Source organism: Vulpes lagopus, chromosome 2, assembly GCF_018345385.1.
Source record: "Vulpes lagopus strain Blue_001 chromosome 2, ASM1834538v1, whole genome shotgun sequence".
NCBI lineage: Eukaryota > Metazoa > Chordata > Mammalia > Carnivora > Canidae > Vulpes > Vulpes lagopus.
In genome coordinates, this window is record NC_054825.1 from 73407108 (window position 1) to 73419470 (window position 12363).

Below are 12363 nucleotides of genomic sequence, written 5' to 3' on the forward strand. Positions count from 1 at the left end.
TAAGTCGAAACCAAGAGTTTCACCACCCAGGTGGCCCCACTGTCACCTTTTTAAGGTGGTCAGGACAAACACTGTATCTTAAAAACACCACTCTTGGGATGCTTGGCTGGCTCAGTTGGTGAAGCATGTAATTCCTGATCTCCAGGTTCTGAGTTCAAGCCCCACACTGGGTGTAGAGATTACTTAAAAATAAAATCTTAAAACAAAAATAAAAACAACAAAAAAACCACTCTCCATCTTTCTTCATGAGGAAAAATGCCTGCCCCCTTCCCCAAACTCCACACCAGCAAACATAATGAATAAATATGTAGTGAATACACTATTCTCTTCAACAAATGCAATCTAGGGACATCTGGGTGTCTCAGCAATTGAGCATCTGCCTTTGGCTCTGGGTGTGATCCTGGAGTTCTGGGATTGAGTCCCATATTGGGCTTCCTGCATGGAGCCTGCTTCTCCCTCTATGTCTCTACTTCTCTGTTTCTCATGAATAAATAAATAAAATCTTTAAAACAACAACAACAACCCACCACATGTAACAACATATTCCTAAATAACCAATGGGTCAAAGAAATATCATAAGGGAGGGGGATCCCTGGGTGGCGCAGCGGTTTGGCGCCTGCCTTTGGCCCAGGGCGCGATCCTGGAGATCCGGGATTGAATCCATGTTGGGCTCCCGGTGCATGGAGCCTGCTTCTCCCTCTGCCTGTGTTTCTGCCTCTCTCTCTCTCTCTCTCTCTCTCTCTCTCTCTCTCTGTGTGTGTGACTATCATAAATAAATAAAAATTAAAAAAAATCATAAGGGAAATTAGAAAACAATTTGAGGACTGAAAATACACACACAACATAATAAAACTTATAGGATGTAGTTAAGGCAGTGCCAAGAAGGAAATATATAGCTCTAAATGCCTATATTAAAAAAAAGAAGACAGGGGTTGCTGACCGGCTGGTTGAGTTTGGTAGAGCATGGGACTCTTGATCTTGGGATTGTGAGTTCGAATCCCATGTGGGACACAGAGCTTATTTTAAAAAAAATATTTCAAACCAGTAACTTTAACTCTACCTGAACAGAGTGGAAAACTAAATGTAAAGCAAGCAGAAAAGAAAAAAAAAGAATTAATAAAAATTAGAGCAGGAATTAATGAAAACATGGAATAGGAAAACAATCATAATGGAACCAGAAGTTGCTTCTTCAGAAAGATCAACAAAATTGACAAACCTCTGTCTAAATTGGCCAAGAAAAAAATGATAGAACATTCAAATTACTAAAATCAGGTATGAAAGAAGAGACATCACTATCAACCTTACAGAAATAAAAAATATATCATAAGGGAACACTATGAACAACTATATGGCAACAAACTAGGTAATTTGGACAGAATGGGAAAAATCTCTAGAAAGCCACAAACCGGGCAGCCCAGGTGGCTCAGCGGTTTAGTGCCGCCTTCAGCCCAGAGTGTGATCCTGGAGTCCCGGTATCAATTCCCATGTCGGGCTCCCTTCATGGAGCCTGCTTCTCCCTCTGCCTGTGTCTGTGCCTCTCTCCCTCTGTGTCTCTCATGAATAAATAAAATCTTAAAAAAAAAAAAAAAAAAAGAAAAAGCCACAAACCACCAAAGCTGACTCAAGAAAAAAGAGAAAAATCTAGATAGACCTGTAATAAGACATTGAAATAGTAACTTTAAAACTTCCCCAAAAGAAAAGCTTATGCCCACATGGCTTCCCTGGAGAATTCTCCTAAACATTCAAAAAAGAACATCAATTCTTCCCAAATTCTTTCAAAAAAGAGAAGAAACACTTCTCAATCATTCTATGAGGCTATTTTTATCCTGATACCAAACCAGACAATAACATTACAAGAAAAATATAGGTCAATATCTCATGAATACTGACATAAAACTCAGCAAAATAGCAGCAAATTAAATCCAGCAACTTATAAAAAGCATGATATACTATAAGTATAGAATTTATCTCAGATATGCAAGATTGGCTCAATGTAAGAAAGTCAATCACTGTAATATACCTTTTATTAATAAAGTACAAAAATATCGTGACTATCTCAACAAACCCAGAACAAGCATTTGACAAAATCCAACACCTATCTTGATAAAAACTCTCAAAAAACTGGGGGATCCCGGGGTGGATCAGCGGTTTGGCGCCCGCCTTTGGCCCAGGGCGCGATCCTGGAGACCCCGGATTGAGTCCCACGTCAGGCAACTGGCATGGAGCCTGCTTCTTCCTCTGCCTGTGTTTCTGCCTCTCTCTCTCTCTATCATGAATAAATAAATAAATAAATAAATCTTTAAAAAACAAAACAAAACAAATTAAACCATAGCTAACATAATACTTGATGACACACTGAATGCCTTTAAAAAATAGAAAGGAACCAGTAAAATTTATCTTTTTTTGTAGCTCACATGATCTTATGTATAGAAAATATGTATTTTTAAAGATTTTATTTATTTATTCATGAGACACAAAGAGAGAGAGAGAGGGAGGCAGAGACACAGGCAGAGGGAGAAGCAGGCTCCACGTAGGGAGCCCGACGTAGGACTCGATCCAGAGTCTCCAGGATCACACCCTGGGCAGAAGGTGGTGCTAAACCACTTAGCCACCCAGACTGCCCTACATATAGAAAATCTGAAAGAATCTACTAAAGCTATTAAAACTAATAAATGAGCTCACCAGGGTTGGAGGGGACAGGATCAATATACAACAATTAATTGTATTTCTATATACTTACAATGAACAATCTGAAAATGAAACAAAGAAAACATCAATTTGTAATAGTATGAAAAGAATAAAATATTTAGGAATAAATTTACAGGTGCTAGCCTTTTACACCCAAAACTGTAAAACAGTATTTAAAGATATTAAAGAGTATCTAAATAAGTAGAAAGATAGTTCATAGATTGAAAGACTTAATATTGTTAAGGTGGCAATGCTCCCAAATTTGATCCACAGATTCAACACAATTTCTATAAAAATCCCAACTGCTTCTTTTGCTTTTGCAGGGAAAGCTGATACTACAATTCATATGGAAATGTAACAGGCCCCATATAGCCAAAACAATCTTGAAAAAAAAAACTGGAGGACTTGCACTTTCCAAGAACTGACTACAAAACTACTGTTAATAAAACTGTGTAAGACAGACATAGAGATAAATGGAAATGATCTCAAAATAGACCAGTGGTCTAAAACTATAAGACTCTCACAAGAAAACATAGGGGTAAATCTTCATGACTTTGAATTTGGCAATATTCTTAGATATGACATTAAAAGTTTCAACAAGGGGATCCCTGGGTGGCGCAGCGGTTTGGCGCCTGCCTTTGGCCCAGGGCGCGATCCTGGAGACCCGGGATCGAATCCCACATCAGGCTCCTGGTGCATGGAGCCTGCTTCTCCCTCCGCCTGTGTCTCTGCCTCTCTCTCTCTCTCTCTCTCTCTCTGTGACTATCATAAATAAAAAAAATAAATAAATAAAAAATAAAAAAAATAAAAGTTTCAACAAGAAAGGAAAAAAATAAATTGTACTTCATCAAAATTAAATGTTTTTGTGTACCAAACAATAGCAGGAGAGTGAAAAAAATACAACCCACAGAACTGGAGAAAATATTTGTAAGTCATTTATATAAGGGTCTGATAAGCAGACTATAGGACAGCCTGGGTGGCTCAGCAGTTTAGTGCTGCCTGCAGCCCAGGGCGTGATCCTGGAGTCCCAGGATCGAGTCCCATGATGGGCTCCCAGCATGGAGCCTGCTTCTCCCTCTGCCTGTATCTCTGGCTCTCTCTCTTTCTCATGAATAAATAAATAAAATCTTCAAAAAAAAAAAAAAAAAAAAAAGGAGACTATACAAAGAACTCTTACCACACAACAGCAGAAAAAACCCAGTTAAGAAATGGGTTAAGGACTTGAACAGACGTTTCTTCAAAGATAGATAAATGGCCAACAAAGATATAAGATGCTTATCATCATTAGCAATAGGAAAATAAAAATAAAGACCACAATGAAATACTACTTTACATAACCAGGGTAGATATCATCAAAATGAGGGGAAAATAAGAGGTGTTGGCAAGGATGTGGAGATATCTATACTGCTGGTAGATAAGCAAATCATGCAGCTGCTGTGACTGACAGTTTGATGGTTTCTCAAAAAATTAAACATAAAATTATCAAATGACCCAGCAATTCCACTCTTAGATCTATATCCAAAGGAACTGAAAATAGATACTCAAACACATATTTGTATATGAATGTTCATAGTAGCAATATACACAGTAGCAAAAGGTGGAAACAACCCAAATGTCAATCAACAGATGAATGGATAAACAAAATGTGGTATATACAAAGAAATATTATTGAGCCATAAAAAGGAACGAAGTACTGATATGCTATGTGGATGAACTTCAAATAATATGCCAAGTGAAAGAAGCCAAACACAAAAGACTACATGTTGTATGATTCCATTTACACAAGATGTCCAGAAATAGGCAAATCTGTAGGGACAGAAACTAGATTAGTGGTTGTCTAGGGCTGGGAGGCTTGAGAGGAAAGAGAGAAATGACTAGTAGTGATACAGGATTTCTTTCCAGGGTGATAAAAATGTTTTGAAATTGTGAGAAACAGCTTTGTGAATATATAATGGCCACTGAATTGTACACTTTAAACAGGTGGATTATTGTATACAAAATGTATCTCAATAAAATTATTAAAAGAGATCCATATAAAGATGTTTTATTTATTGATTGATTGGCTCCACACCCAGTAAAGAGCCCAATACAGGGCTTGAACTCAACACTCTGAGATCAAGACCCAAACTGAGCTCAAGAGTCCATGCTTAACTGACTGAGCCACCTAGGAGCTCCTATAAAGACTTTTATTAAGTGAATAGGAAAAAGTTTCTGAATTACTGTAATGTGCTGCCTTACAGCTAAACAAATGAACTACAAAAAAGTATCAATTTTCTGGGAATGGCTCTGAACTTCTGTTTTAAGTTATCATCCCTGTAAACATTTCTCTAGTCATTGAAGAAAGGCACTGACTCAGCCAACTGTCTCATTAGTATGAGGTGAAAACAATAAAATCCAAGTCTGATATGAGCCACCCATTATTCTCTAGCTACTCTGGGATTTTATCATAGGGCCCTACTGGCCTTATACAAGAATCTCATTAGCTCACCACAGTCCAGAAATACAAATTTTAAGCCATCTCTAACCACCGGGCAACACCAGCACAGTTTCTTCAGTCCTGTTTGTTCCAACACAGGTAACCTTAAAAGTATTTATAATCAAAACAAATGTTTACTAGTTGCTGCTGACTGAAAGCTAAATATTCTTGTCCAGGGTAACTTACTACATACTTAATATGGTCTCCAAAAGGAACAAACAGGTTCCCCAGATGAAATGCAACTAACTGCAGTCAGAGAAAATTCTATTTTTCTTTCATGATATTAGGTAGGTAGAAAAGGCTCCTAGTTCTGAGGACTCCTATTTCTAGAAACAGAAAATATATTTATTTTTACTCTGAAATTCTGTTATAAGGAAAAATTTTGGCCATTTAAATATGGCAAAAGTAATTCAGGAAATACTGAAGTAGATTTTGACTATCAAAAGACAATTTAAGGGGATGCCTGGGTGGCGCAGCCGCTGGGCGCCTGCCTTCAGCTCAGGTCATGATCCTGAGATTCGGGATCGAATCCCGCATCGGACTCTCTGTTAGGAGCCTGCTTCTCCCTCTGCCTGTGTCTTTGTCTTTCTCTCTCTCTCTCTCTCTCAGAGTGTGTCTCTCATGAGTAAATAAATAAATCTTTAAAAAAAAAAAAAAAAAAGACAATTTAAGGGCAGCCCAGGTGGCTCAGCGGTTTAGCGCCGCCTTTGGCCCAGGCGTAATCCTGGAGACCCGGGATCGAGTCCCATGTTGGGCTCCCTGCATGGAGCCTGCTTCTCCCTCTGCCTGTGTCTCTGCCTCTGTGTGTGTGTGTGTGTGTGTGTGTGTGTGTGTGTGTATTCTCATGAATAAATAAAATCTTAAAAAAAAAAAAAAAAGACAATTTAAGGGGCACCTGGGTGGCTCAGTTGGTTGAGCATCTGCCTTTGGTTTGGGTCATGATCCCTGGATCCTGGGATTGAGCCTTATGTTGGGCTCCCTGCTCAGCAGCAGAGTCTGCTTCTCCCTCTCCCTCTGCTTCACTTATGTGCTCTCTCTCTCTCTCTCTCAAATAAATAAATAAATTTTTTTTAAAGATTTTATTTTATTATTTATTCATGAGAGACAGAGAGAGGGAGAGAGAGAGACAGACAGAGACAGAGAGAGACAGAAAGGCAGAGACACAGGCAGAGGGAGAAGCAGGCTCCATGCAGGGGGCCTGATGTGGGACTCGATCCCCAGTCTCCAGGATCATGCCCTGGGCTGAAGGTGGCGCTAGACCGCTGAGCCACCCAGGGATGCCCCTCACCCCTTTTTTTAAAAGGCAATTTAACATTTGAGTTAAAAAAATAAAACAAACCACCATGCTGGAAGTATAGTCAGATACCTCAGAAACTATTAGAAGTTCTAGGTTTTGAATTCTGGGAAGACAGGGCTCCAAATGTGAATTTTATTAAGGAATTACAACCTTACCTTTTTTTCAACACCTCCCTCTTTTCTATGCGGTTGAACAGTTCTTGCTCTCTTTCTTTCTCTGTCATCTGCTCCAGACGGGCCCTGTCTTCCTCATCACCCATGAGGTCTTCTCCATAGCCATCATGGAATTCTTCATCTTCTGAGGAAGAATCTGAATCTGAACTGGAGGAGGAGCTGTTGCTGTCAGAATCTGATACTTCACCTACAACAAGGCCCAAACACAAGATTAGGCTATGCTACAGAAGACTGAGGCCATAGAGATGACCCTACAGGGTTGATAATCATTACCCCTATGCCCCTCCCCCACCTTATTAAACTAAGCTCTATGCCCAATGCAGGGCCTGAACTCACAACCCTGAGATCAAGATCTGAGCTGAGATCAAGAATCAGATGCTCAACCAAATGAGCCATCGAGGCACTCCTAAGACTCATTGTTAAGTAAATTAATTATTACCATAATGGTTAAAAAATGGTGATTTTCAATCATTTCTTGTATACTTATTAGTTGACATTTAAAAAATTCAATGTTTTAATGAGTCATTACAACGACTGGTGAATTCTCAAGGAAACTGGATCCTTACAGGATAAAGGGTAATGGAAAAGGCAGTATACATTACAAATGAGTATTAAGTTAAACTAGCAATTTAGTAAGAACTCTGCTTGATTCAGTTTGAGCTAACATTCACAGACATGTGCTTAAAACCAGGTTTGGCCAATTCTATAAAGGCCAGTTTGTACATAAATGTTATTTCTTAAAAGAAATGTTAAGTTTATCATTCTAGTCCTGGAACAAGTTCAATTTTATCCTAGTGTTAGCAAAAATTCTGGAGCTGATTTCAAAGTAAGAATATATATATATATATATTTTTTTTTACTGAGTTGTGTATCTGTTTCGAGGATTTTCCTCCTCAGCCAGACCATGCATAAGTAACCAAGAGAAAGGGTAAAGTGAGTTGAGGTTTTAATGCAGGGACTCTTCATGGATGGGCTCCAGAGGCCTCACTAGCCCTTTGGAATTATATATTTTTCTTGCTTCATTTAGATTCTCAAAGGACCTATGACCACTGAAAAGGTTATGGACCACTGCAATAAAGATGGAAGCCATGCTGTAATTCAGGCTCATGCCCACCTCACCACCATCTCTGACTCTGTAGCTTCAACCTGACAAGAATGGGAGTTCACCCCAGGTCTGGGCCACTGGGCTCACCTTCCTCAGGGGCTGAGCTCTCAGCAGAACTGTCTTTATCCGAACTGCCTGAGGAGGCAGTTTTGTTGGCTTGTTTCTTCATGGTTCCTTTCTTCTCTATTTTTCTGGCCTTTCCTTTCTTCTTATTTTTATTGCTCCCAAATGTCCACTACAAGGAGAAAAGAAAAAAGAAAACTGAAACAGGGACTTTATTGGGAAAAGCTGGAAAAGTCAAGAGTTGAGTCTCTGATATTCATCAAAATGATTATGAGTCTTTACTGCTTTCAAACCAAAACAAAAATACTTTATATGATGAAAGATATGGATTTTTGAAACCTTGGTTAAAACTTCCTAACTTTCAGTTTGTAATTTCTTAGAGACAGTAAATAGATAATGTATATAATCAACATAAAATTTAAATAATGTACTTTTCATTACAATGGAAAAACATATGAACCTTATGGCAAATCAACTGAGCTAATTAACTCAGTTGGTACAGAACACAGTTTCTAATGTTTCCTGGGGCAGAGAGGGCAGTAATTGCTAGAGGTTGGTATATCTGGGTTTCATCACACAGAAGACAGTTTACTTTTGGGGTGGGTCCCAGGAAGGCAGGGAATAAAGCTTGGTAGCAGGAGAAAACTGCAGAAAGCATAGGGGGAGAAGGATGAAGGTCAATTCCTGGCATGGATGGTAGTAGCACTGGTACCAACTGCATGGAAGCAGAGTGTAAACAAGATTATTAAACAGATATACACATGTATCTCTCTTTTTTTTTTTCTTCAAGATTTTATTTATTTATTCATGAGGGACACAGAGAGAGAGAAAGAGAGAGGCACAGACACAGGCAGAGGGAGAAGCAGGCTCCACGCAGGGAGCCCAACGTGGGACTCAATCCTGGGTCTCCAGGGTCACACCCTGGGCCTAAGGTGGCACCAAACCGCTAAGCCACCCGGGCTGCCCTCTTTCTTTTTTTAACCTGCATATTTAACACTACAATGTAATGTTTAAATTGGATCATGAACAGGAGATACTATGTCTAAACATAAGGAGCTTGCAATTTGGGTTAACAAATAACAGGCGGGCAATACACAGTCACCTCAAGGCCAGTAACATTGTCTTTATCAAGCACTTTAATTATAAAAATGAAAGACTATATATGATCGTTTTAAAAATTCACAAAAATTATTTGGTTATAATGGGGTGCCTGCATGGGCAGTATCTGCATGGGGCAGTATCTGACTCTTGGTTTCGGTTCTGGTCACAATCTCAGGGTCGTGAGATCAAGCCCAGTGTTGTGCTCCACACTCAACACGGAGTCTGCTTAAGACTCTCTCCCCCTCTTCTTCTGCCCCTCCTCCTCCTCCTCAAATAAATAAACAAATCTTTGGGGGGAAAAAAAAAGGCTGTTAAATTCTATTTGGTTAAAAAAAAAAAATTCTATTTGGTTATTTGAACCACACCTCCTTTGATATTTTAACTCATCAATTTTAGGAGGATGATTTTAGGTGAAAAATACATTACTTGATTTTAGGTGAAAAATACATTACATACGTTACTTGGGAGCTTTATTACATACCTTACTTGGGAGCTTTATTTTATGTACTACAAAAAAATCATCTTCATTTTTTCAGCATCACATTGAATTATAGATCTGGTATTAACAGAAACTTTCTACATCTACTATTTAACCAAAATACAAAGTCTTTGCTTCTTGCATAATGTGATCATAAATTAATTTCCTACCTCAATAGTCAAGATCAGAAGTAAATTTGTTTTGGAGGGTTTTGAGGGTGGTAGAGGAATAGCTCTGGCAGGGTTTTCATCTTAGAAATGTTCCTTATGAGCTATTCTTAAGAGCCCTTAAGAGTCTGCCAGAATAAAATATTGAAAAATCAAAGGATTAAAGTCCTTTTCACATTTTAATTTACTTTATTTTTTTAAATTTACTTTATTTTTTAAAAAGATTTATTTATTTGAGAGAGAGAAAGAGAGAATGCACAGCGTGTGCATGTGTGAGCAGAAGGGACAGAGAGAAGGGAGATAAGCAGACTCCCTGCTGAGATCCATTCCAGGACCCTGGGGATCCTGACCTGAGCCCAAGGCAGACACTTAACCCCTTAACTGACTAAGCCACCCAGGCACCCTTAGTTATTTTTCCTATGTGTGTGTGTGTGTTTTTTTAAAAGATTTTATATATTTATTCATGAGAGAGAGAGAGAGAGAGATGCGCAGACACAGGCAGAGAGAGAAGCAGGCTCCATGCAGGGAGCCCGATGCGGGACCTGATCCCAGGTCTCCAGGATCACGCCCTGGGCCAAAGGCGGTGCTAAACCGCTGAGCTACCTGGGCTGCCCGAACCCTTGGTTATTTTAATTGCCACTTATTTTTGTACTTAAGAGTCAGGAAGAAGGGAAAAGTGGGGAAAAAAGAAAAAAAAAAGGTCACATGTTCTAGAATGATATATTAAATGAGTGAACAGTAACTTTTTTTTTTATAAGTGAATTTACCAAAAAAAAAAAAATAAAAAATAAAAAAATAAAAAAAAAATAAGTGAATTTACCTCTCAAACATTTCAACACCTAGATCATTATTTAGGAATCCCAATGCTTCTCCTCTAAAGCCTACTTTTCAACATATCAAACTTTAATCACTCAAGGAAGGTAATTTTTAGGTTAGTTTGAAAAAATCCAAAAGAGGCCAAAAGGTTCAATTTCTTAGTCAACTGAGCTAAAATGTATCAACTTCCTGTGCTGACAATACACCTATTTCCACAGGCAATAATGTATAAAACACCTTTTGCATGGCTTTGGTTATAAGAAACAGCACAACTACAAACATAATAAGGAGTCAATATGTATTGGCTGGTTATTAAACCTCTTCCAAACAGGTGTCTTCTTGGCTCTTTGTACTTCTACCAATGGGAATGTGAAGAGGCCAAGAGGGTAAAGGTCAAGCTACCAGTGTCACATGTGTGTTAAGAGTGGCTAGGTCTATTTCTGTCTACAGATTTATGTTTATCATGTGCAACAGAGCCAATTCTGAACTCCGTAGAAGAAAAACTGTGTTCACAAGAGCAAAAAAGACAAATATCAAATCAAGTCCCACAAGTGATTTGAATTCAGGAGGTGTCAGGAAGCACTTTATCCTTCTATCTTCTATCTGCTTCAATCTGCCACTGCCTGAGCTTAGCAACTATCACTCATGTGTAGTCTATGATGTTTATCCCTTGGGGTAAAAGGAGGAATGATAACAGTAAAAATAGAAGAAAATAAAATGTTTTGACTTAAAAAGGGTTTTCCTGGTTAAATCTGAGTGTGGGAATGGATTCTCATTTTTTTCCTTCCAACAATCTCAAAAGAAATGAGACAATCAAGTGACCTCATCTTCCATGACCCGGACTCAAGAGAGTCTGTCACGCCCCTGGTAAACAACCAGCTTCACTTATATGTGACAGGGTTTTGGGGGAATTATAATAATGTATGTGACTTTACTTTAAAAAATACTAAATTCTTGGGACACATGGGTGGCTCAGTCAGTTAAGGGACTGACTTGATTTGGTCTCATGTCATCATCTCAGGGTTGTGAGATTGAGCCCTACAGTGGGCACCAATCGGCTCCTTGCTCAGTGAGGAGTCTACTAGAGATTCTCTCTCTCTCTCTCTCCCTCTACCCCTTCCCTGGCTTGTGCTCTAAAATAAAAATGAATATTAAAAAAATAAAAATACATAATCTTATGAATATGGCTTTTATTTTTTTAAAGATTTTATTTATTTATTCATGACAGACACAGAGATAGAGAGAGATGCAGAGACACAGGCAGAGGGAGAAGTAGGCTCCATGCAGGAAGCCCGACGTGGGACTTGATCCCGGGTCTCCAGGATCACACCTTAGGCTGCAGGCGGCGCTAAACCGCTGCGCCACCGGGGCTGCCCAAATATGGCTTTTAGTACCAAGAAGCTGTTTTAAGCCGTTTGTATATTGACTTTCTAAAAAAGTATTTTTTGATAAACCTTTATTTAAATTTAAAATCTAATTTTAAAAATATATGCTCTTTATATGAAGCTTTGAAGACATAGGAAAATACTTTTAAAGTTAAAAAAAAAATCATTTGGGGGCAACCTGGGTGGTGCAGTTGGTTAAGCCTCAGACTCTTGGTTTTGGCTCAGGTGGTGATCTCAGGGTTGTGAGATCAAACCCCCCCTAATGGTTTCCATGCTCAGCACATAGTCTACTTGAAATTCTCTCTTCCTCTCCCTCTGCCACTTCTGCTCATGCTCTCTCTAAAGTAAATAAACCTTAAAAAAAAAATTACTTGTATTTTACCACCCAAAGATATACAATCACTTAAAATTTGGGGACCAGGGGATCCCTGGGTGGCTCAGCAGTTTAGTGACTGCCTTTGGCCCAGGGCATGGTCCTGGAGTCCCAGGATCGAGTCCTGCATCGGGCTCCCTGCATGCAGCCTGCTTCTCCCTCTGCCTGTGTCTATTCTCCAGGGGAAAAAAAAAATCTTTGGAAGATTACTAGAACTCATTTGAGTGTCTTTCTCTATATT

General features: G+C 38.9%; 1 protein-coding gene across 1 annotated transcript in view; it reads right to left on the reverse strand.

Annotated features, from left to right (window-relative positions):
* The window catches only part of RTF1 (RTF1 homolog, Paf1/RNA polymerase II complex component), a 55730-nt gene that overhangs the window by 18563 nt on the left and 24804 nt on the right, over positions 1 to 12363 (reverse strand). Inside the window, exons 3-4 of the mRNA XM_041745277.1 lie at positions 7827 to 7974; positions 6617 to 6821 (exon numbers count right to left, since the gene is read on the reverse strand). Of these exons, the coding sequence (XP_041601211.1) occupies positions 6617 to 6821; positions 7827 to 7974 (353 nt within the window). The remainder of the gene's footprint in view (positions 1 to 6616; positions 6822 to 7826; positions 7975 to 12363) is intronic.